At 37.8% G+C, this 26,357-nt stretch overlaps 3 protein-coding genes across 3 annotated transcripts; all 3 read left to right on the forward strand.

The window, feature by feature from the left end:
* Positions 1-302: 302 nt before the first annotated feature.
* Positions 303-2,749, forward strand: LOC138882840 (uncharacterized). The gene is made up of 4 exons (XM_070163475.1): positions 303-716; positions 795-1,349; positions 1,553-2,017; positions 2,300-2,749. Exons 1-4 carry the CDS (start codon positions 303-305, stop codon positions 2,747-2,749), a joined length of 1,884 nt encoding a protein of 627 aa, XP_070019576.1.
* Positions 2,750-4,633: 1,884 nt separating this feature from the next.
* Positions 4,634-5,098, forward strand: LOC138882841 (secreted RxLR effector protein 161-like). The gene has a single exon (XM_070163476.1). The coding sequence runs from the start codon at positions 4,634-4,636 to the stop codon at positions 5,096-5,098; it is 465 nt and encodes a 154-aa protein (XP_070019577.1).
* A 9,276-nt stretch (positions 5,099-14,374) lies between these two features.
* LOC104235266 (uncharacterized) lies at positions 14,375-15,859 on the forward strand. The gene is made up of 4 exons (XM_070163477.1): positions 14,375-14,554; positions 14,726-14,913; positions 15,161-15,476; positions 15,563-15,859. The coding sequence occupies exons 1-4, from the start codon at positions 14,375-14,377 to the stop codon at positions 15,857-15,859; spliced, it is 981 nt and encodes a 326-aa protein (XP_070019578.1).
* The last annotated feature ends 10,498 nt before the right edge of the window (positions 15,860-26,357 follow it).

A 26,357-nucleotide genomic window follows, 5' to 3' on the forward strand; every position in this document is an offset into this window, starting at 1 on the left:
GGTCATGGTTTTTTGATCCCCTTGTGTGGGATTTTTTCACGTAAAAATCCTCTGCCTTATTTACGTACTATTTTATTAGCATTCTCAGTAGAATCTTGTAGAGGACCAAGTACTCCACTGTTTGGTGGACTCATACAAACTAACAATTGGTATCAGAACAGGTTACTCCTATCAGGCTAACACGTAGGAATGATCCTCATGGTTGCTCCACTAAATTTGGAAGAAGGTCAATCTACATACCGACCACCCAAGTTCAATGGACATACTATGGGTGGTGGAAAACAAGAATGCACGATTTTATCATGGCTGAGGATTGTAAGTTATGGGATATCATATGTGATGGTCTTTATGTTCCAACCAAGGTACTAGAGGAACTTCCAGTTTCAATGGTAAAAACCAACAAAGAGTATACTAAAGCAGGAAAGAAAGCTGTGGAGAAGAATTTTCGTGCCAAGAAAATTCTAGTATGTGGAATAGGACTTGAAGAGTACAATAGAATCTCCACCTGTGACATTACCAAGGCGATATGGGAAGCTTTGCAGATAGCTCATGAGGGAACTACACAAGTAAAACAGTCTAAGATTGATATGCCCAATACCGAGTATGAACTCTTCAAAATGAGAGATGATGAATCCATTCAAGATATGCACACAAGATTTACATCCATCATAAATGAGTTACACTCCCTTGAAGAAACTATTCCCAGAAACAAGCTAGTAAGGAAAATCCTCAGCTTTCTGCCTAGCTCTTTGGAAAGCAAAGTAAATGCTATTACTGAATCAAAGGACTAACAGGAGCTGGCCATAGAAGAGCTGATCGAAAACTTGAAGACCTATGAGTTGAAGAGAAAGATAAATAATGAAAGAAGAGAACCAAAGAAGGAAAAGAACCTGGTACTTAAAGCTAATTACAATGATTCAAGTGAGGAAGACAATGACATGGCTTACCTAACCAAAAGATTTCAGAAGATGGTTAGAAGAAATGGAGAAATGCTAAAAAGGGACAGTTCTAACAGACCAAGAAATTGTGATCTTTGTTACAAGTGTGGAAAGCATGGACACTTCATGAAAGACAGTCCTCTCTTGAAGCAAGAATTATTCAAGAACCATCATGAGAAAATAGCTAAGACAGACCCGGTTCCTGTCAAGGACTTCAAGAGAAAAAGATCCGCTGACAATATGATGAGGCAGGCTCTTGCAGCATGGGGGGATTCATCTAGTGAGTCTGAAGATGAACATGATACTGGTGATAGTTCCATGATGGTAGTTGAAGGCGAAAAAATTGGACATAACTCAACTTTTGCTTTGATGGCTCAATTAGATGATGATGAAGACAATGGCAACAAAGAGGTAAATTTCAAGGATGTTCAGAGAAATCTGAAATCCTATTCTCCAAAAAAACTCATGTCCTTAGCTGATGTATTAATCACTGCTTTTCATAGTCTTATGGAGGATATGGATTCTTTGACCTTAGAATTAGGATAATCTGAACAAATTAGAGACGACTTAGTGGTTGTAGTTACTGACCATAAGAAAACCATTGAAATCCTCAGAAAGAAAAGAGTGATCTGTTGGCAGAAATTGCAGACCTAAGGGAAACAATAGTGAAACCATGGACTAAGTCAAAACCTGAAAGTTCTGGAAAGGGAAAGGAGATAGCAAGTGAGGAACACATTATGCTTGAAAATGAGTTGAAAGCTATGAGATTTAGGAGGTGTGCTGAAATTGCGAAAAACGAGCTTCTCCAAACTAATCTGGAAAGAGTAAAGAATGATTTCGAAAAGTCCCTAAAGTGGACCTGGTCCTCAGAAGCTACCACTGCCATGCATACTAATGATTGTGAAAACAGGCAGGGAGCAGGGTTCCAAAAGGGGAAAACTCCTTACAACCCTTACAGTAAGTACGTCACCATCTCTGATAACTGTCCTTGTACCCCATGTGGTAACACTGGGCACTTCAAGGAAGATGTCCAGGCCAAGAATCAATCAGTTCAGAAAAATAAAGTGTTTGCTGAAATGGTGACTACAAAAGAGGGACCAGGTTCCACTCACAAAAAATGCACATTACCTGCATGGACTAAGAGAACTCTTATTCATCCTCTTGCTTACTACAAGGGACCCAAACTTATTTGGGTTCCTAAAACTAACTCCTAATCTCTTGTGTAGGGAACAATAAAAGGAAGTGGTCAACAATGGTTCATGGATAGTGGGTGTTCAAAACACATGACTGGGAACACCATGGATTTTCTTTCACTAAAAGCCCTACAAGGAGGGAGTGTATCCTTTGGCAATGGTAAAAAGGGGTACATTCTTGGAGTTGAAAAAGTCAGGAAGTCACTCACTCATTCTATTGAAAATGTGTACTATGTAAATGGCCTTAAGTACACTCTCTTGAGTGTCTCTCAAATCTATGATAAAGGAAACAAGGTGGAATTCTTGTCCAAAATATGTACAGTCACTGATCTTGTGACTGGTGAAATAGTACTTGTGGCCAAAAGATACAAGAACATCTATGTCGCTGATTTCGAGTCCTTACAGAATGGTGATCCGAGTTGTTTGAAAGTTGTTGATGATGAAGTTGAACTATGGCACAGAAGACTGGGCCATGCATGTTTTTCTGTTCTGAACAAACTAATTCAGAAGAACCTGGTCCATGATCTGCCTATGTCACAATTCAATATGCAAAAAGTCTGTGATGCCTGTGCTAGAGGAAAACATATGAAGTCCTCTTTTAAATCTAAAGAGATATGAGCACCTCAAAGCTACTAGAGCTTCTGCATATGGATCTGTGTGGACCTATGAGAGTGCAAAGTAGAGGAGGAAAAAATACATTTTTGTGATAGTAGATGACTACTCCAGATTCACATAGACTCTATTTCTCAGTACCAAAGATGAAATAGTTGAGGTATTTGTGGCCTTTGTGAAGAAAATCCAGGTGAAGATGGAGTCTAGAGTCACATGGAATAGATCAAATCATGGGACAGAATTTGACAATGTCAAATTTGATGAATTTTGCAATGAAAATGGCATCACACACAACTTCTCAGCTCCCAGAACTCCCTAGCATAATGGAGTAGTGGAAAGGAATAATAGAACTCCGAAAATGGCAAGAACAATGTTGATCGATAGTAGAATTGCAAAGAACTTCTGGGTTGAAGTTGTCAATACTGCCTGCTACTTGGTGAACATGTGCATGATCAGATCACTTCTGAACAAAACCCCGTATGAACTGTTGAATGGAAGGAAACCCAAGCTGACTCACCTAAGAACATTTGGGTGCAAATGTTATGTTCTCAACAATGGAAAGGATCAGCTTGGTAAATTTGATGCTACGAGTGATGAAGGAATATTTCTGGGTTACTCTTCTCAAAGCAAGTCTTACAAGATATATAATAAGGGACTCAATGTGTTGAGGAAAGTGTACATGCTATTTTTGATGAATCTCATCCATCATTTGAGAAGAGTACTGAGGAAGATCAAGATGGAGAACCCTCACTAGTCCCTGGTGAAATCATTAACATAACAAACGGAAAGGCAGATATGATAAGTCATGTAAAGGACCCAAATGAAGACAATGATGCCTCATCTTTAACAGAACCAAACACTTCAAATACAGCCATTGAAGCTGAATAAAGAGTGGTTGATGTAGTTCAGGGAACTTCACTAGCATTTGAGTGAAGGACATAGGAAAATCAGCCAAACATACCTTCTTCCTCTCAGAATGAACCTCAGGTATCTAACTGGAGACACCAAAGCTCTCATCCAATAGACAACATTATCACTCTTTTAGATTCCAGAGAACAAACTAGGTCAAGTGCCAAAAATTCACTTGCCTTATCAGCCTTTCTCTCCCAGATAGAACCCAAAGATATCAAGGAAGCCTTGAAAGATGCAAATTGGATTACAGCCATGCAAGACGAGCTACATCAGTTTGAGAGAAACAATGTGTGGCACCTGGTACCTAGACCCCCAGATCGAACCATTATAGGAACCAGGTGGGTATTCAGAAACAAGCTCGATGAATATGGAATTACCACAAGGAACAAGGACAGGCTAGTGGTCCAAGGCTACAATTAGGAGGAAGGGGTTGACTATGATGAAATGTTTACTTCAGTGGCTCGCATGGAAGCTATTAGAATTCTAGTCGCTTTTGTATCTGATATGGAATTCACTTTGTTTCAAATGGATGTCAAGAGTGCATTTATGAATGGACTTCTTAAGGAAGAAGTCTATGTGAAGCAACCCCTAGGGTTTGAATGTCATGAGCACCATGAATATGTGTTTAAACTGGAAAAAGCTCTATACAGGCTAAAGCAGGCTCCTCGAGCTTGGTATGAAAGGTTGTCAAAGTTCCTCTTGGAAAATGGCTTTAAAAGAGAGAAAATTGACAGCACTCTTTTCTTAAAGAAACGAGGAAGGAACTTGCTCATTGTTCAGGTCTATGTTGATGATATCATTTTTGGAGCAACAACTGATTCTCCATGTGAAGAATTTGCAAAACTCATGGGAAATGAATTTGAAATGAGCATGATAGGGCAACTAAACTTCTTCTTGGGTCTTCAAGTAAAATAGTCCCCAAAGGGTATATCCATTTATCAGCAAAAATACATCAGAGAGCTCTTGAAGAGGTTTGACATGGAAACATCAAAGGTGATAGACACTCTCATTACTAGTGCCACTCGACTGGACATGGATGAAACTGGATCTTCTGTGAATCAAACCATGTATAGAGGCATTATTGGGTCTCTCCTTTATCTCACTGCCAGTAGACCTGATATTGTTTTCAGTGTGGGGCTATGTGCAAGGTTTCAATCAAATCCCAAGGAATCTCACTTGAAGGATGCCAAAAGAATACTAAGATATCTCAAAGGAACACAGGACCTGGTGCTGTATTATCCATCAGGTGACAGTTTTAATCTGATTAGGTATGCTGATGCAGATTATACAGGTTATCTTGTGGACAGGAAAAGCACTTCTGGAATGGCTCACTTCTTAGGTTCATGTCTTATCTCTTGGGGTATAAGGAAGCAAAATTCAGTGGCTCTTTTAATAGCTGAAGCTGAATATATAACCGCAACATCCTGTTGTGCTCAGCTTTGACGGATCAAGCAGCAACTGGAGGACTTTGGGGTACTTACTGAGTGTGTGCCCCTTCTATATGACAACACCAGTGCACTCAACATGGCCAAGAATCCAGTTCAACACAAAAGGACAAAACATATCGATGTGAGACATCATTTTCTGAGAGACAATGTGGAGAAAGGGCTAATATGTATGAAGTTCTGTAGCACAGCATATCAAATTGCAGACATTTTCACCAAGGCTCTAGGGAATAGTTTGAAAGAAACAGAGTGAAGCTGGGGCTTTTAAAGCCCAATTGAGAACCTGATTCCTCTTTAGCTGGCTTTTACCTTCAAGAAATAACTGGTTCAAAGTATTTTCTGGCCATGTCTAACTCACTTCAATACCATTACAGGTAAACACGCATGATGAGTATAGAAGCGGTAAAAGCAATGCATGAATGATAAAAGAGGATTGATTCTTTCAAATAAAAAGGTCAAGAACCTAGTTCTTGCACCAAAGGTTAGTAGTTCTGTGCATCCTTTAATACATGTCTTAAAAAGGGTACAAAACACAACTACCATGTCATCAACTTTTCAGATCCTGCTGTCACGTCTCTTCATTTCAAATCGTTCTATCTCTCTCTCTAAAACATTGCAATTCTTCATGCCCAACCGCCATTTCAGAACCGGTGCATATTCCTCTCTCTTCATAATTATCCTCTCCTCTTAAAAACCCTCTTTTCTGCTCTTCGTAACCATAAGTCTAACACTAGAATTTCCCAAAGGGATCATCACACCACTTATGTCAATGGCTGAGACAACTTTCCATCTCCCTACCTCAGTTGTAACTACCACTATCGGAGCCTTCCGCTCTTATTGATCCTTCCTCACCCTCTATTACTCCTACTGCTACAGTCACACCTCACCTAGTTTCCCAGTCTCTTCCTAATTCAGAAACCCTTAAAACTGCTGCTCTATTCTCCTCATCGTCTAAGGCTCCCACCAGTCAAAACTAAGTGGAGAACAAGGTCAAAATCCCGATGTCACAAAGAGTTTTGCCATCGTTGCTACCGATTCCATGGTGGTGGTAGCACCATTTGAGGAAGAGAAAAATGTTGTATCTGTGTTTGTGGTGTCTGCTGATGGTGTACTACATGAGACCACATCTCAAAAAATTGTGGCACAAAGTGTGGAGGAAGAATGGGCCATTGTAACTGTTGAAGGGGATGCAGTAGCAGATACTACTAGGGCATCACATGAGGAACCTAATCCCTCTCCAGAGGACCCAGGTTAGGGCTCTCATTCCCAGGACAGTGCTATTCCTGCATTCAATGTTGTGCCTCTGGAAATTCAAGCACCTAAAATAAGATCCAGTGATGAAGAAGACCTAAATAATGTGGCTCTCGAAGCATTCATAAGTAAGAGGAGGGTTATATCCACCCCTGAGTCTGAAATCAAATGACCTACTACCAGGTTTCAAGTTAAAGTGGCCTATGATTCTGCCCTTCAAAAGAGCAAGAAGAATAGTAAGAAGAAAAGAAGAAAGTTGGCGAAAGACGATGTACAAGTAAGTGATGAGGTGATCCCTGTAGTCGAGGTGCAAGAGGAAACCCTAGATGAACCCGGTTCACTTGTTAGATGGTCTTCGAAAAAGACGAAGCCTACTTCAATAGAGAAGGGGTCAACATTTAGGTCTAAGATGAAGGAGGTGGTGAGTGAATTTTCAATGTCTGATGAGGATGTCTTAGTCAAATCCAAGGGAAAAGGAAAATTCAGTGGAGAGAAGTCCGGCAAACTCAAGTCTGAATCTTTTGAAGAACCTGGTTCTATGAAGAGAATGAGAAGTGAAGTCAGCCTTGGCTCTGAGTGCCTGAGGCATCAAAAAGTTCTACTGGGTCGTACTTTTGACCCAGCAATCTCTGAGATGGTTGGAATGCACCAAATTCTGGAAATGGTCGAGTTTCAACATTGGGCGCATCTAATTCAAATTGATGAACCTAAGGTATATGAGGATGAGGTACAAAGTTTTTTTGCTAGCCTCTTTCCAGTTGAAACTGACCACATTTTGCTTTGGTCAATGGGGTGGACATCATCTTTGATGTAAAGTTGCTTGGAGAGATTTTAAAAGTTCCTACAGCTGGTGTGTCCAGTGTAAGAGTGTGTGTCAGTATAACTTCAAAAATGCCATGGTAAAAGGCAATGCAAACCGGAAAGGGGACCAGATCCATAAGAAGGTACTACTCCGTGTCTATCAGTTGCTGTTTGAATTAGTTAACAAAGTTCTATTGCCTCGAGCTGAGAGGAGGTCAGTGACTTCTAAGTCTGGCCTATTCTTGATGGAGTAACTTGACAGTTTTACTCCTGTGAGTCTACTTGCTATTATGATTGAACACATACAAAAGGTTTCTACCTTCAAACATGGTAATCATGGCCTTCCCTATGGGTTCCTGCTTACTCTAGTGTTCAAATTCTTTAATGTCCCACTGGAGATGAGCAAAGTGGGGACTAAGAAGTAGACTTTCTCACAGCCAACTTTGGAAGAGTGTGAGTGCGTGGAAAAGAATGGGGGGGGTAGGAAGCAACCGTCTCACAGCTTATAAATGCTCAGAACAGTGCAGCTGAGGAAATTCGTCGGTTGAAGGCCAGGAATGCTATCCTGGAAGGTTAGCAAGCCTAAGGGGTTCTGATGTCAAATGATGAAGTGGCTCATTTGACAAAGGAGAATTATGATCTTAGGGCGCAAGTAGAGAACCTGAAAGGAGAACTGCTCAATGAGCAAAAGTCGGCAAATGCCCGAATGGACCTCGTTCTCCAAACACTTGCTGCAGCTACCAAGCCTTTTACTCCTAGTGCCCCCTAAGTACCCTTTCAGTGACCAGTTTCTAGAAATGTTTGTTAAGTTTTTTTTCTTGATGTTTTGGCGGATGTTTTTGTTTTCTTTTGTTATGTGGTTGGGATGAAACACTGCTACTCCCGTTAACAAGTCCAATGTTGCCTTTCATTTTTCCAAAGCAAAGGCATATTAAAGCTTTATTAATATCAATCCTTGTTTTATTATGTTAGTACTCTCCTTCTGTGTTCTATTCTCTATCATGATTGTGTGCACATATGTGGCATGAGTTAGCTTAGTTAGACTTCTTTGTGCTGTTATTCTGTCTGTTTTTTTAATGATGCCGAAAGGGGGAAAATAATACAGCCATCAACTCAGGGGGAACATAGTCTCAGGGCATAGTCTGAGGGGGAACCTGTATTCCTCTATTACTCAAACTGGTTCTTACTGCTCTAAATCCACTCTATAAATGTTAAGTTTGTCATCATCAAAAAGGGAAAAATTGATAGGTTTTAAATGTTCTTGACTTATGTTTTTGATTATCTAACAAACTTACTATTAAGAATCAGATAGGGAACCTGACCTACTTGGACTAAACTACAAGCTTAACGAATTCCAAGCTAAAGGTTAACAGCTACATCTTCAGGAGATAGGAACCCAAACAAGGATTTGATACATTTGTGGTTCCCTCGTCACAGTATAAGTCAATTGGTCACAGCTGGAAATGAAGTGACTCACTGCACTATTTCTGTCGCAATGCACTATCTTCAACGCCCACTCATTCTCTAACTAAATAAAGTGCTCACATCATTTCAAATGACATGATCAAGGTGTACCTGCAATGAGTTTATACAAAACATCACTTGAAGGTTTCAGTTTCTTATTCAATCTTCTTGCCAAAACAGAGAAATCAATCCTCACAAGATTGAAGAACAAAGTTGAACGCAACTACGGACCAGTTCCTAAAAGATAGCTTGTTGTTGTCCTAGTTGAGTTGTAACTTTGTGATTGTACTTATTGTGTCTCATAAACTACTTAGCTAGAAGCGTTTGATTAGGAATCCTCTTGTAAATCCGTAAACTCCTTGATTTTATGTTGTGACTAGATTTAGTCATAAGCAAAAGTCTTTGTAATTGTAGAGTTACAAAGTGGCTTGTGGTGAGAGCATCACAAGTTAGTAAAAGCCTTTGTAACTAGGAAGTCACAAAGTGGCTTGTGGTAAGAGTACCACAAGTTAGTTGAGTAAATCCTTTGTTTTGGAGTCATTGCAAAGTGGCTTGTAATAGGTTCTTTACAAGTTAGTGAAGTTAAAAGCCTACAGGTGTAGGTTGTGGTTTTTTGATCCCCTTGTGTGGGATTTTTCCACGTAAAAATCCTCTGCCTTATTTACGAACTGTTTTATTAGCATTCTCAATAGAATCTTGTAGAGGACCAGGTACTCTACTATTTGGTGGATTCATACAAACTAACAGTATAAACGTCATCATACCAATCTGCAAGACTCTACTAGACCCTTGTTCATGATTCGTAGAACCTATGAACCTAGAGCTCTGATACTAACTTGTCATGACCCAAAATCCACAGGTCATGATGGCACCTAACCCGACCGGTTAGGTCAGCCAATTAACAGTTAATATAATTCTATTAAAATAAATGTGATTAACAATTGATATATCTGGATTCCAAACAACATTTCAAGGACTGGTAGTACAAGACACGAGCTAGTAAAACTAGATTACTGTGAAAACAGATATGAAATAAATTCAACTTCTGTTTGAAGTATACTTAAACAAAATTTAACTCTAGAACTACCCAAGGACAAGTTGTAGCCACATCAAAAAGGCACGAACATCTTCAGAGTCAGCTCCCGATACCACCCGCAGCTCTACTCAAAAATCTGCACGTAAGGTGCAGAAGTGTAGTGTGAGTACAACCGACCCCATATACTCAGTAAGTATCTTGACTAATATCGGTGAAGTAGTGACGATGATTTTTAGTTAAAAGATACTCACTAATATAACTTGTAGAGAAGACGAGCAATAAATCAATACTAGAACATAACAAAACAACGTACAAGAAACAATTATGCGAAGCAGTAAATAATTTCTAGAAGAACCAAGATTAATATTCCTCAATATCATAACCAATCATTTCCTTAGAGAGATAACTAGCAAATCACATTAATAAATTCATAACATTCATAGTGTGATAAATATACTTAGGACATCAAATCCAACAGCACGACAATACCCTTTGTGCATTTATCTCATCCTCACCAAATATACATGTAATAGTACCAACCAGGTGAAAGAAATGCCAATAACAATAATGACAAGGTAGGAAAGAAGAACATAATTTCATTTAACTAGCATGATAGAAGTCATAGATATAGATATAACAAATAAGAGGGGAACACATGATCTTTATAAGCTAACAAGTAGAGGAATGAATGGATAACATACTAGAAAGCTTATACTAAAGTGCAACAAACTAGATACGACATGGCTATAAATATAACAGCAGGAAGGGGGCATGGTATTTGCAAGTAAAGGCATGGGCAACACAACAACAATAGAGATAAAGAACAAAGACGGAACAACAACGACAAGTCACATAGTAAACATAGGTGCGGCAATAACAGCTCAAGGTAAAGGCATGAACGTATACACAAGGAAAATATATCATAACATAATGCATGTCCCTCGTCCTCGACTGCACGAAAACACCCTTCGTTCCATAAACTCGTGATAATATAAAAGCATGATGATATAAATGAAATGACACGATATCACCCTTCGTGCTTTTACTCTCATCCTCACATGATAATGTAAATGAGATCAAGATAATATAAAAAAAAATGGCAGGACATCACCACTCGTGCTTTTACTCTCAAATGAAATGAATTGACATCATCCTTCGTGCTTTTACTCTCAAATAAAATGGCACGGCATCACCCTTCGTGTTTTTCACTTTTGTTCACATGATAAAATATATGAAATGGCACGACATCACCCTTCGTTCTTTTCACTCTCCTTCACATGATAATATAAAAGCAATGACACATCATCATGCTTCGTGCTTTACATTATTCCTCACCAAGCATTTGTAAATCAACAACAAGCAAGGTAGGAAGCACAAATAACTTCAAGGAGAATGGTTAAACGAATATTCCAAATGAACCCCAATCACAACTTTCAAGCCAACAATAGATCAATAAACCCTCAAAACCCTTATTGTTCAAGTATTTCAACAAATATCAAGAATGATCTACAACTCGAATATAGAACTTAATATCTTAAGAATAACGATCATAGCAATGTATTAGTGACTAAGCACGATGAAGACCGAATTATACACATCAGTGTTTCTCAAAATTCCATCAAATTTTAATCGAGTTATGATAAACTAAATCTTGATTTCTAACATTTAATTCCGTATTCTTAGTAATCTAGAAGTCAAGTAAGACATGAAGCAAGAAGGTCACATAAATGTACAAGGCACAATTAATCGTATAATTTACCCTGAGCATGATTAACCCTGACACATGCATATACGTTTGTCACCTCCTATATGCATCACCCTCGCATGTAGAAAACAATGGATATTAGTAGGAAAATGTTCCTCAACAAAGTTAGGAAAGACACATACCTCAAAAAAGCCAAATTGATGCCGAGCAAACCAAACGATGCTCCAAAAATATAATCCCGCACGTACCGACCTCTAAACGGCTCAAAACTAGCCAAAAGCAACTCGAATACATCAAATAATACCCAAGGAAACAAACCTAATCAATAAAGGTCGAATCTTTAATAAAAAAAACCCAAGTCAACCAAAAAGTCAAATCCGGGCCCACATCTCGGAATTCGATTAAACACATAAATCCAACAATCCACTCAATTACGAGTTCCAACCATACTAGTTTCACTCAAATCCAACTTTGAATAGATGTTAAAAACTCGAAAATTCACTTTATGAAATTTGAGACAAAACCTCCAAATTTCACACTGATATCATCAATCAAATACCAAAAATGAAGATGGATTCATGAAATATAACCAAAATTGAGTATAGAATACTTACCCCAATCTATATGGTGAAAATCGCCTCCATAAATTTGCCCAAATCCGAGCTCCCCAATTTAAAATAAGACCAAATAAACAAATCTTCGCTATTAAGTTTTTTTTCACAACTGTTCTGCTTTGTTTCGTGTTCCAAACTATCCCGAAACTCACTTTTGATGCCTCCAAGGGATTCTTTGAGAAATGTTAGTCAAGTTAGGCTATTGTATGACTCCATTTGACCTTATAATGAAGAAGATATGTTGGTTTCAATATTTAGAAATACTGTAGATTTTTAAATATGACGTCACTGGCAATTTCGTAATTAATTTGAAAAATCTAGCAACCCAATTCTTAGTAAAATGACCATAAACTCCTCATACGATGTCCAAATTTGACAACTCTGTTTGCTATGGTTCTGTAATTACGATACAAATCTAATGCTTCAATCAAAATAGAAATCGAAGCTCATTTATTTAGTGTGGTACCATTTCTGCTTGAAGAAACGATATCGTAACATAAGAAAAACGAGCACAACACAACCCAAACTTATCAGAAACTTACCCGAGTCCCTCGGGACCCTGTACAAACATACCAACAAGTTTCATAACGTAACACGAACCTACTCGAGGCCTAAAATCACGTACAACAACATCAAAATGATGAATCACACCTCAAATCAAACTTATGGAACTTTTAAACTTTCGACTTCCTAAAACTCATGTCGAAACATATCAAATCCACTCGGAATAAACTCAAATTTTGCAGACAGGTCCTAATATATCATGCAGAGATACTCATACCCTCAAACTATCAAGCAAAGTGAAAATGCTTTAAAACGAATGGTCAGGTCGTTATACACCTGGAGCCAATGTAACTGTAATTTCTACTTCCAATGAAACAACAAACCCTACTGTGGAAGCTGTTACTCTTTTGCACAGACATGGAGATGAGCAGGTGACTTTCAAGGGTGTTATGGGTCACAAAACAACCATAGAAAAAGAGAATTTGAAGGTGCAACATGGTTAATTGGTACTTAAGAAGAATGTGGGAAATCAGTTACAAATTTAAGAAACTAGGTGTGATGATCCTGGAATCCTGGCTGTGAAGACTTTCAGTGTCACTAATGGTATTTTAGCTAAGGTCATTATGATCAACCAAAAGGGACAAATGGGGCTGGGAATGATTGGTAATAATCATGAACCTAAGCCATTGACACTTCAAGTGGTATATGCTGAGTAGGTTGATCAAGAACAATTAGGGGAAGACATTGATGAAGGGTCAACTACAACTAACATTCAATATATAACACAAAAGAGATATCTATCACCTAGAAGTGTTGACAAGAAGAAGTCAGGAACTAAACAAGAAAGGGAACAAAAGCAGAAAACTATAATGGTTAGGGTACAACCAAAGAGGAGTGAAACCTCTAATTCCAAATAATGTCAATAGATAATGCACTAATTTAGAATGTGAGATCACTCGATACTCAAAAATATTTCTAGAGGTTTATTAATCTTCATAGAAGTATAATTTTTACCTGATTGGTCTTATGGAGCCTTGGAAAGACATCAACAAGTTGGAGGTATATAGGAGGAGATTGGGAATTCACACTACCCTAGCAAATATGAAAGTGAAGATCTAGACCTTTATTGATGAGGACATTGAGGTGGAGGTCATGATATATATGGAGCAACAACTTACACGCAAATTATTTCATAGAGTATTGGGTAAATATCCGATTGTAATATTGGTGTATGATTCACTTTATCACTTAGCTTCTGACATGCAATTACATTGGATTGTTGGAGGTGATTTTAATGTCTTTTTGTCTGAAGAAGAGAAGTATGATTGTCTGCCTATTTATCTTACGGAAGTTGAAGATTTTGCTCATTGTATAGACAGTTGTAATCTATATGATAAAAGGAAGCCTATATACATGGTATAATGGGAGGCTGGATGATACTTGAATTTTCAAAATATTAGATAGATATCTGGTTAATCAACAATTTTAGGACTTGTTTCTAGCATTGGAGATTGAACATCTTATTTAGTTTGGATCAGATCATGCCCCTCTTTTATTGTCATATAATGTGAATATAAGTCAAGTGAAGAAACCATTCAAGTTTTTTAATTTCTAGACAACAGATGAGACCTTTTTAGATGTGGTGAAGGAACATTGGACTCTTTCATCATATTTCAACATAAGATAAAGAATGTAAAGTAAGCTTTGGCTACTTGGAGTAAAGTAATGTTTGGAGATATTTTCAAGAAAATAGCATCACTCGAAGATGTAATTAAAGTCCATGAGGTGGAGTTTGAGCTTAATCCAACTGCCAATAATAGAGCTAAACTACACAAAGTTCAAGTTGTTCTTACAAGTTATTTGCACTTAGAAGAGGAGTTCTAGAGGCAAAAGGCATAGATGCAGTGGTTTCAAGATGATGATAGAAAGACAAAATTCTTTCATGCTCATGTTAAAGGGAAGAGAAAGATATTACAGGTGTCCAGAATTTTAAACAACAATGGAAATTGGATTGAAAATCAGGATGATATGGCAAAAGAGGCAGTAGAATTTTTCAAGGCTCAATTCACCGAAGATAGGGTGCCTACAATTTTGATATTGCGAATTGCATCACAAAATAGTCACTGAGGAGTAGAAACTAACGCAGAACCTACTATGGATGTGGTGAAGAATGATGTGTCTGGCTAAAATGGAGATAGCGCCAGTTAGCCGGATGGTTTCACTAGCAAATTTCATCATCTATGCTGGGAGGTAATAGGTGAAGATGTTCTCAACATGATTAAAGCATTCTTTGGTGGTGCTGAGTTTCCTAAGTTCATAACTCATACAAACCTTGTTATACTGTCTAATAAGAAGAATGTGGCAACATTTTCTGATATTAGGCCAATAAGTTTGTGTAATTTCTCAAACAATATCATATCAAATGTTCTTCATGAGAGGTTGGTGAGTTGCTTTCAATCCTAATATCTCCTAACCAGGCTAGATTTGTTAAACGTAGGAGCATTGTGGAAAATATATTATTGACACAAGAAATAATCACTGATATAAGAATGAGGGGTATGCCATCTAATATAGTGATAAAGTTTAGCATGGCCAAAGCTTATGATAGAGTTTCCTGGCTATTCTTGACAAAGGTATTGAGGCAAATGGGGTTTGGAGAGAAGTCTTCATTTATGTGATATACAGGTTGGTATCCAATAATTGGTATTCAGTGTTATTGAATGGACAAGCTAATGGCTTTGTCAAGTCTATTAGGGGTGTCAAACAAGGGGATATTCTATCACCTACCTTATTCATGTTGACTGGTGAGGTTCTTGGAAGGGCATTGGATGCTTTGTTTGACAATTCAGACTTTATTGGATTTGTGATGCCAAAATGGAGTCACAACATCAATTACCTATCATATGTTGATGATACTATTATCTTTAGCCAATTACATTATGGAGCTATACAGTTGATTAAGAATGTGTTGGAAGACTATGAGGCAGCTTCTGGAGAAAAAGTAACAAAGAAAAATCATCATTCAACATGCATGGAAATGCAACTCCTGAAGAAGCTAATGCACTGCTCTTGCTCACCACATTTCAGAGACATCCATTCCTTTTTATATATCTTGGGTGTCCTATTTTTTACAGTAGAGGGAAGAAGGATTTTTACAAGGGTATCATGTTCAATATACAGGAGAGACTTCAATCATGGAAGGGAAAACTTTTATCTATAGGAGGAAGGGCAGTTTTAATTGCTCAAGTACTAGAGGGCATGCCTATTCATCTAGTATTAGATGTGAATCTACCTAAATATGTGATAAATGATTTGCATAGGATGTTTGCTAGTTTCTTTTGGAGCAATTCTGAAAATGGAAGGGCTAGACATTGGGCATCATGAGATATATTAAACTTGCCTAAAGATGAATAGAGGCATTAGTTTTAGATCTCTTTATGATGTGTCTAGGAACTGTTTGGAAAGGTGTGATAGAATTTTAGAACAAAAGATACATTGTGGATTACCTTTATGAGAAACAAGTATTGTAAGAAGATCAATGAAGTCCTAGTTCCTTGGAGAACCTGATCTCTTGTGTGGACGAAGATGCTTGATGTAACACCTCATAAATTTAGCTTAGTTATGAATGCGTTAAAGGAGTAGTAAAGTTATATTTTGAACTTGTGAAGTCCCATCGGGATAATTATGGGTGAAAATAGTTGTTTCGAAACCAAGATGGGAAGTGAGGTGCATAAGATTTGACAAAATCGACTAAGGTTGCAGAAGGTCTATCTTCTAGCAGAGTGTAGTGAAAATGTATAAGTAATTTGGGAAAATTCAAAGTATGAAAGTTGTAGGATATTGGAATAGCTTTCCAACGATATATTGTGGAGCCCAAACGGAGCTCTGTGCAAAACGTTATGCCCATTTTACAAAATGGTGTGTAACCACCGCGGTCCTGCCGCATTTTACCGCGACCGCGGTGGTGAGGCAGTGTCCCAGCGATTTACCACGGTTGGGACCGCAGTCACGCCAACTGGGACGCGGAGGCCAACTTGGAAAGTCTTTTCTTTAGCCCTATTTCGTCCCCCACAGCCCCAAAACATAAAACTTGCTCTATAAAGTAAAGCTCTCAAAAACATAACTCCTTAAGGGTCCCTCCACCACCCAAGGTAAGTTCTAATGGTGATTCTAACTTAATTTCAATTTTCCAACATCTTATTAACATGGGTAAACCCTCTATATTATTAGATATTCGATTGGGACATCATTATTGAGAGAAGGAAGCCTAGAACTCGAATTCAAAGGGTTTGAACCTCAAAAAGGTAATGTTTTCACCCTCTAATTGATTCTAGCATTGGATTAATGATTATAAATTCTAGTTCATGAGATATAAGTTGTTGGGTTTGATAGAAAAGCATGAACGATTATAGGATTGGGGTGTTGATTGTTGATTATTGGTTAAGGGTGATATTTACCTTATGGGTGATAAGGAATAATGTTGATTATAATCATTTGAGACTTTAGAATTTATCTAGGAACAAGAGAATGAGTTGTTGGGTGTAGAGACACCATTAATAAGGACTATGAAGCTTTATTCTCACCAAGTGTTTGATAGGATGCTTAAGTGACCAAAACATGAGCATCATAGCTAATATGGAATTCCTTTGACTTGCATTGCTGTAGATTAAAGTTGAGAGGGCTGACAAATGTTGTATTATGCTCAAGGGCAGGAAGTTAAGGTATGTAAGGCTAACTCTTTACGTTTGGGAATGTCTATGATTCTCCCTACGTCCCATTCATTATGACCATTACCAGTTCCCTCAGAAAGTAAATATGCCTTAGTTTCCTGAATAGTAGTAGAACTTCTATTCTCTAGATGGCATAGTTTCATAATCATTCGATATTCTATGAGTTTCAATTATGAAAAATCAACTTATTATGAGTACCCATCTCAGTCTAATCCTATTCACTATTCCAGTATCATGTAACCCATTATGGCTCATTATTTCAGTATCATGTACTGCAGTATGATTCTCAATTCCTAATTTTTATATTCTTGAAAGTTGAACACCTATCTTTGGGCCTGAGGCCGCAGTTATGTATACGTATACTTGGGACCGAGCCCACACACACACACACACACATATATATATATATATATATATATATATATATATATATATATATATATATATATATATATATATATATATATATATATATATATGGGCCTGAGGCCACAGTTTAATATTCAGTTAAACATGTTGCTCATCATTCAGAAGAGGGGGTATTCATATTCTTACTTCCTTGTTCAGTTATCAGTTTATCAGCTAGTAGTTCAGTTTCAGTTTCAGTATTTATGGTTCTTTTCTATAGCTGTTTTATATACCAGTAGAATTCAACTGTACTGACATCCCTTTTGCCCGAGGCCTGCATCTCGCGATGTAGGTAACGATTTTCAGGTTGACGATTCTGCTTGCTAGGACATCTCGTATCAGCTATTGGTGAGCCCCAGTCTTTCGAGGCCTTATTGTCACACCTCCTTTTTACCTACACCCTCGAGGATGGTGTATAAGGGAGTTTTTTCCAACTTAAAGTGACAATCGAAACGGGATTATTTTATTTAAAATCAGAGTCGCCACTTGGGATAATTTATAGTTTCCCAAGTCACCGGTTCAAATCCCGAATTGAGGAAAAGATTGACTTTGTATTACAGTCTGCAAACACAGAAATCCGGGTAAGGAATTCTGTTAACCCGGGATAAGGTGTTAGGCATTCCCGGATTCCGTGGTTCTAGCACGATCGCTCAACTGTTATAATTGGGTTATTATCTGATTTTAATACATGTTTTAGCCTATGGTTTGATTTTAACTTTATAACCGCTTTTATTTAATTATTTTCAGGTAGATCCCAATGCTATTAAAACACGTCTTGGACCACGTCACATAAATGCACCCACGGTCTATGACATATTTTAACATTGATGAGATTTGGATTTGGGTCACATAAATGTGCACCCGAGTTTAGGAAGAGAATATTATTAAAACAACTCGCCTAAAGTGACTACGTGTTTCAATTACTTTCCTAAAGCTAAGTTTGGATTATTTTAGGGCCCAGAAATGCGGAGGAAATTTTTTTATACCAACCTCCTACGACCCAACAAATGAAGCCCAAAATTAATCAAGGTTCTGAATCTTCCAAATTTTGAAATTAAAGTCGAAACACTATATTTCCACATCAATACATCCCAACTCTAAACCCGTTCTCATGCGTGCAATCATGGTTCCTCATTTTTCATTTTTTAATCATCTAATACTTTAAAAACTGATGCATGAAATTAATATCCTTCACTCCTGTATCTACTCACAGATATGGATAAAACTTAGGATAAAGTAAGATCAAATAAAAAACTAAAGAAAATGACAAAGCATGTAGCATATAAGTGCGTATCTACCATGTTGGTGAAGTTCAGCAAATAATTTTAATGGGCAGAGACAAAAGATATTCAAAGCCAACATAGTGAGAAGGCAAAAATCAAAATCTTTGTATTGAATGAATTCGATGTTGAAAAACTTACATCTGTTCGAGCCAAAAAAATTCCCAACTATCGGAACGAAGATCAAACAAGAAACTAGCAGCACCGGAACCTCGAATGCGAAACTACTCCGGCGACCTCGATGGAACTTAAACTTAAAAATTGCTGCCGAAAGGAACTAATGGTGAAATGGGTTTGGCTTTGCATGATAATAGACCAGCTTTACGAAATTGAAGATCTTCATCGTCATTAACACTGATCATTATCCACGGCCTGCGAATGGGCAAAATGGCTCTGGCTGTTTCTACTCCTTCGCTTACAGCATTCACCACCGCCGCCTTAGTAGCACAGTCGATGCAATCAAGTCCAGCAAGAGTATAAACCAGAGAAAGGTTCCTTATATGTCGACCAAATCCTCAAAGCTAGCACCACAAATGAGCTTGACCCAATTGCCCTTTTGCAGAGATTCAACAGGAGAATTAGTGATTGAAGGAATCACTATTTCCTTTATGATGCTTTTAACTTTTTCAAGATCACTGTAGTTGCTGGAATTGAGCGGAGCTCGTTATTTGAAGCCAAGTGAAGCACAACAAGGGATGCTGAGAGCCATCATTTTGTTACAGTAATGGCTCCTCCTTTTTGAGAGCTGCCGTTCTCCTTGTCTTAGTCTAAGTCTCGAATTGAAAATTTGGGTAAGGTTTCTATAATTGGGTATTTTATATGGGAGTGAGAAATGATAATGGTCATTGGATTAGGAGAAAATAGAAGGTTAGAATTAAATCTTGCACTTAAATGGGCTCATGGGTTGGGAAGAATGGGCTAAGGGTAATTGGGTTGGACCATGTCTTTTTTTTGGGTTTCAATTTTGGGCTAAGATGACTCCAAAAATTATTAATTAAAACCATAGCTAAATTCCCTTAATATAAGATAACTATACTACATGATACAAAAATACATTCTAATTAATTAAACTAAACTATATTAAAGCATGAAATTATTACATATTTTTTTGTATTTTCAAGATTATAAAAAGATAAAATTAAGGTACTATTTTTTGTATATTTTTTTTACTTTATGAAAGGTACATAAAATAAAAAAATATTTTTTTGTAATTTTCATTTCCTTGTAGTAAAATAAAGTAAAAGAGTAAAAATAACTATATTGGACCTAAATTAAATATTTACGTGCTAAAATATAAAAAATCTTGGGGAGGATCAAAAATCACATGTCTACAGCTGCCCCTCTTTGACTGGAAACGCGAAGAGTTTTCAGACAAAGAACGACTAGACAGATTTTTGACCCGACCCTTATTCGGAGAGACTAAAACTAAGAGAGAGAGGAATGTGACCGAGCCCTGGTATCTGAGTTGCCTACATATCCTTGGCTATAAAGGAATCAGACCACGTATAGTTCAGAGATGAATGAGGTGATGGAGTTTGCCGAGGTGAAGAGTCGATCGAGGTACCGTTTCACCGAGGTTCCGATCAGTGGTCCTGTTATTACATCAAAAAATTAAAAGATGAAAAAAACTAGATAAGCCTGTCAACTACGAGTTACAAGATTCCTAACTATGAGTCTTCTGAAGCTTGATCTTGTAGCTCTTGTTGCTATATTGACTTGTATTCTCCCGGTGGAATTCATTTGTTGTCAACTTGAATTATAATCTGAGATGTTTTCCCTTTATTCAAGTGGATGCCTGATTGCCAAAAACTTGAACTGTATTCCTGTGCTCTCCAGATGGGTGACTGATTACCAAAAACTTGAACTGTATTCCCGTGCTCTCCAGGTGGGCTCCTGACTGCTAACTTGAAATGTATTCCCTGCTCTCCAAGTGGGCTCCTGACTTCAACAAAATAGATAAAACAAAAAAAAATCTGCCCCAGTTTGGGTATCTGAGCACATATGTAAGTGTAAAACAAACCACATTACCAAATATCAATAAGAACTTGAAAGCTAAAACTTGAGTTATACTCCCTTGTTCTCCAGGTGGGCTCCTGATTGCTGACTTGAAACACTTTCTTTGTTGATTTCATCACAGATAATACCTTTGAACCGTTCACCCAACATCCTCTATCTGTTGCATTGTTCATGAATTGAAATATACCAAACATTTGTATTTCTCATGAATTCAAAACCATGTTGATTACTACCAACTCGCTGCGCTTATTGTTCTTTCCTAACTTATGCCACTTTGATGTGCTGGCCAGATCCCGTTTTGTGCAATTGGAAGGCTGGTGGAAAATTTTGAAGTCATTTCTCACTTATTCTGACCAAACGGACTCAAGAAGAAGAAGTAAACAAGGCAAAAGGAACAGAGTAAAGGACAAAGGAAAGAGATGATTCATAACAAGAAAACTACAAAGTAGAAACCTATCAGATGTGGATACCAACTCTAATGACCATGACATATACATGTTGATTAAGTGGCCTAATCTTTCAAACAAGTCTGATGTTCGACTCTTGTTATACCCCTGAACCGTAAAACTGGACTTCAATGCTCCGATTATCCAATCTGATTCACAATCCTTATTCAACTTATAGTGCCCGAAGGGTTTTCACCATCAAGCCTCTCTCATTCTGTTCTTTCTCTCAACTTACCATTGCCTTATGGTGCCCGCGAGGGTTTTCACCAATAAGACTCTCTCTTTTTTAGATTTCTCTCAGCTCCCGTCGCCCTACGGTGCCTGTGAGGGTTTTCACCAATAAGACTCTCTCATTTTCAATATATTTCTTCTTGGACCAGAGTGTTTCCCCTGATATGAATTACCTCTCCTTGCTTGACTTGGAACCTCTCGAAGACTGATCGGAAGGTCTTTTTTCGGACCGTAACGTGGGCTTTTGGATTGGGTCAAAATAAAAGAATATCAAAGGCTCAAAACAATTCACATGGGTTCAAAATTACAACTTTCGGGATCAGATTTCTTACAACAACCACAACTTCTGCCCCAGTTTCTTGTTTGGGGACTTTTGGATTTTTATTTTGATAAGACCGAACCGTGAGGCTTCCTACATATCCTTAAAAGGAATCAGGTCGAACGTAGTTCATGACATAGGATTACTTTGTTATTGTGATTTTCTCTTTTCTCATTCTTTTCTTTCTCTTTTTTGCTTTCTTTTTCTCTTTTTGTTGTTTTTCTTTCTTTTTTTCGTTTCATTCTTTTCTTTCTCTTTTTTTTCCTTTTTTTTAAATTTTCGTTTTTCTTCTCTCCCTTTTCATTCTTTTCTTTTTTCCTTTTCCTTTACGTATCTTTCCCGCTTGTGTTTCTGATCTTTGCTACTGATTCCGAAAGAGGGGTATGAAAGAAAATAAACAAAATGATGACCAACACAATTAAACAAACCAAGAAAAACATTCGTAACATCTTTTGATTGCGCTAGACTTGATGACCATATCCACACATTCGCCTTCTACATCTGTTACATACAAAGCACAATTGGACAACACTCTCACTCTCACTACCACGAATGGCCCAATAAAAATTTGGGGCAAACTTGTCGTTATCTTCACCCGATGCAGCATGATGCATTTCAATAGTGTATTTTTATGTTCTATCTGCCCCAGTTTCACACAATTCGGGCTTGAAGTGATCTCAAAATGCCTTCACTTATTTCCCACAAATGTCCCTACATCATCAACATTGTTTCGTTGCTTCGTGACTAAACTGATTTTTAAAACTAGGTTGAGAATTACGCGTGCATGTCATGTCACTAGAGTCAATCGGGAAAAGAACTATAAAAAGAAAAGTGAACTAAATGAAAATGACTAGAAATTACAGAAAACAAAAACTTGCATTATACAGATGGTGAAAGGGTTTGAACAACAAAACAAATAAACTGAATTGGGGTAACAAACCTAGACAACACTAGACGGGCTATTATGACTAAACAAACTAGGCAAAATAAAAGGATAAAAGGGTTTGAGTCACAAGACAATATCCAGATTACAACCCTAAAATAACCCGGACAATAGAAATGACAACAAAATAAACTACCAAAACTCCTCTCCGGCTGACCAGGAAATGGAGCGTCTTTCCAATTACCAAGCGCGGTATCTTAGCCACTGAATTCTACATCAGCAATACTAGGGCCTCCGCAAGTCTTCATCACATTATTCTTAACAAATTGCTTTTGGGTTCCTTTTGCTGGCTCATTCTTAAGATCAACCCCTGATAGCGTTGAAATATTAGTAGCACGTGGACCTCCGAGGCTCCCAGAAGAATTCTCACATTCCTTTTTAAAATAAACCATACCCACCATATGTGTCTCATTATGCACAGACGATGGACTTTGGCTAGTGTCTGCTGCATCTGGATTTTGCACGACAATGTCGCCTGCATCAATAAGCTTCTGAATCGCATTCTTTAGATTCCAACACTTCTCTATGTCATGCCCCAGGGCATTTGAGCAATAGGCGCACCTTTGAGAAAATTCAAACTTCTTTGGAATAGGGTTTGGCATTTTTATCTGGGTCGGCTTCAACATGTCCAATTTCCTTAGCCTCTGGAACAGACTGCCATATGGCACTCCCAATGGAGTGAATGTTTTCTTCTTCTGTAACCTCTCGTTCTTAAAGGCTTGACTGGGCCGGAAACCTGATCCAGGGGGTTTTCGATAGGCTCGTGGGGGTAGATAGGCATTTTGTGGAGCTGGGTACTGGGAGAGTGATGTACGACTTTGGGAGTTTTGTGGAGAGAAGTGGCATTGGAGAGGATCATCTTGTGCATAAGGATATCCACGGGGATGATGTCAAGGCTGGAAGTGTTGATCGGGAAATCCCATTGGATCATCTTCCCTATTTCTCTTTCTTCTACCCAAGCTTACTGGGATGATCTGAATGTTTTTCGAACAACTCATGATTTTGCTTGACTTGATTCCCTCTTCTACTAGCTCCCCCATTTTTAACACATCATTGAAAGTCTTCCCTAGGGCCAGGATCAAATGACTAAAGTAGGTGGGCCCCTGAGCTTGTAGGAAAAGCTCAACCATTTCTTCTTCACCAATCGGGGTATTGACTCGAGCAGCTTGCTCCCTCCATCTGTGCCCAAACTCTCTAAAGCTTTCCTCCGGCTTCTTTTTCATTTTAGATAGGAAGGAGCGGTCCGGGGTAACACCCGATCTGTATTGAAAGTATCGAACAAAATCTTGAACCATGTCACCCAATGTAGGCCACTTACCAACATCTTGGCGATTATGCCATTCCAACGCTGCCCCAGTCAGGCTCTCACTGAAGTACGCCATCAACAAATCATCTTTCTCGCCAACACTTCTCATTTTACTGCAATAATCCCTCAAATGGGCTACCATATCCCCACACCCATCATACAAGTTAAACTTTGGCACTTTAAACCCCGCAGGCAGACGAGCGTCGGGGGACATAGACAATTCTTTGTAAGACATGCTACCCTGGTCTCCTGTTCCTTGCTTGTTCTTTAAGGACTATTTTGTGTCTTTTAGCCTCCTGGGTATCCCATCTCGCCCCTTTTTTTCCTGTGAACTTTTCATTTTCAACATGAGGCTCATCCCGCGGGCCTTGATTGTATGAGTTGGGAACCTTGTGGGCAACCTCTGAGGGGTAATATTGGGCATCGTGAGCTTTGAGTGGGTGTTCATTTTTGGGGATGGTGGATAAGAAAGGAGGGCAACTTTTAGGAAAGGTAATTGGAAGATGAGTGACGGAGCTACTAGGGTGGTTGGAAAAGCCATGATAAGCGGGTGGATCTAGAGAGTATGGGGGATCATCTGGCACTGTGACCGGTGTTTGGGTAAGAGTAGTACTTAGGAAGCTAGATGGTGGCGGGGGTGGTGCCTTCCCAGTCATCCAAGTCTGATACATGTCCGCCATGTGTTGTCATAATATCTTTACCTCTTCAACCAACCCATTGTCTTGTTCAAACAACTGCCTCCGGGAACCAGTATCAACCAACTCAGTTCTGTTGTTGTCTGCCATTGCCTTTTGACCTTATGTTGTAGAGAAGAGTTACCACTTTCAAAAAACCACAAACCAACCACCCTTCTGCTATGAATATAACAAAATTAAGTCATCACGTTAGCGTTAGGGCATTTAACATAAGATAATCTCACTTTATGTGCAATGCACCTAGCCACAGTTATCGGTTCTAAAATGACTTCGAGGGTACAACGGTCAGTTGACATCATCCCAATTTGTTCATTTCAATCCTTTCTTTTCTTTGCTTTTCTATCACCTCTTGGCTTGCCCATTTTCCTTCATTTCTCTTTTTTTATCATCACTCGTTTCTTTCTCTCATATCTCACATCCCACAATTTCACCTCTTTTTTTTGTTTCCTTCTGTTTTTTCCTTTTTTTTCTTTTTCTTGTACTAATAAAGAAAAATGATTCGATCAAACCTTATGTAGGTTGCCTATGTATCATGACCCCGCATGAATCAGATCTTTGCGTAGTTCTGGAAGATCGGGAATAAAGGAAACAAACTGACGTTCTCTGTTTCTTTTTATTTTTCTTTTTTTCTTTTTACCTCAATGACTACTCTGCTGAGAAAAGAGAAATAAATGAAGCAAATCTTTTCTTTTGAATTTTCTAAACTTAATGTTCTATAACCTATTTTAAACTCAAGCTTAACGAATTTTTTTTTCTTTTCTTTGAAACAAATACTCTATTAAGGAAAAACTCTAGAAGAGAAAGATATTTTTTGATTCTTTTTTTTAGGAAGAAAATCTAAAGAGTGAACCACAGAAAAATATTTAGAATTTTCATTTGATATTCTGATGCAAGGTTTCAAAACAAGCAATGAAAAAGATAAAACAAAATGTTTTTGGATTTCAATTTTGATTGCCTAAAGAAAAATTTCTAATGATAAACAAAGGATAAAGTATGTTTTTTTTTCTATGTAAAATATCCTAAAGTTCTAATGAAAATAAATAAAAAAAAATCTTTTTTCACTAATTTCCCCGAGAAACACCTCAAAAGAATTTTTTTTGGATGTTGGAATTAATACCTTAAAGAAGGATTTTAAAGAAGTACTAAAAGAAAAATCTCTTTTTTTTTTTTAATTTTGGTCCCAATATAGTAAAGGAAATATAAAAATAATTCATTTTAAGTCCTAGATATTAATTGCCTAAAGGAAAAACAATCTCAAAGGAGAATTGTTTTTATATTTTATAACAAAAACGCAAAATTTCTTCTTTTTTTCCTGGATTTTCGACTTGTAATACATTTTCACATACAAAATAAGAAATACAATAACAAAAGACTCGGCAAACTTAACCTTACTATTACAAACTCTAACATCACCTAAAAGACTAAATACTACTATACAAGACTAGAAAATAAAACAAAAACAATTGACTCAAAAACATAAAATGGCTTCTCGAGCAGCTCCTGAATGC

Source organism: Nicotiana sylvestris, chromosome 12, assembly GCF_000393655.2.
Source record: "Nicotiana sylvestris chromosome 12, ASM39365v2, whole genome shotgun sequence".
Taxonomy (NCBI): Eukaryota; Viridiplantae; Streptophyta; class Magnoliopsida; order Solanales; family Solanaceae; genus Nicotiana; species Nicotiana sylvestris.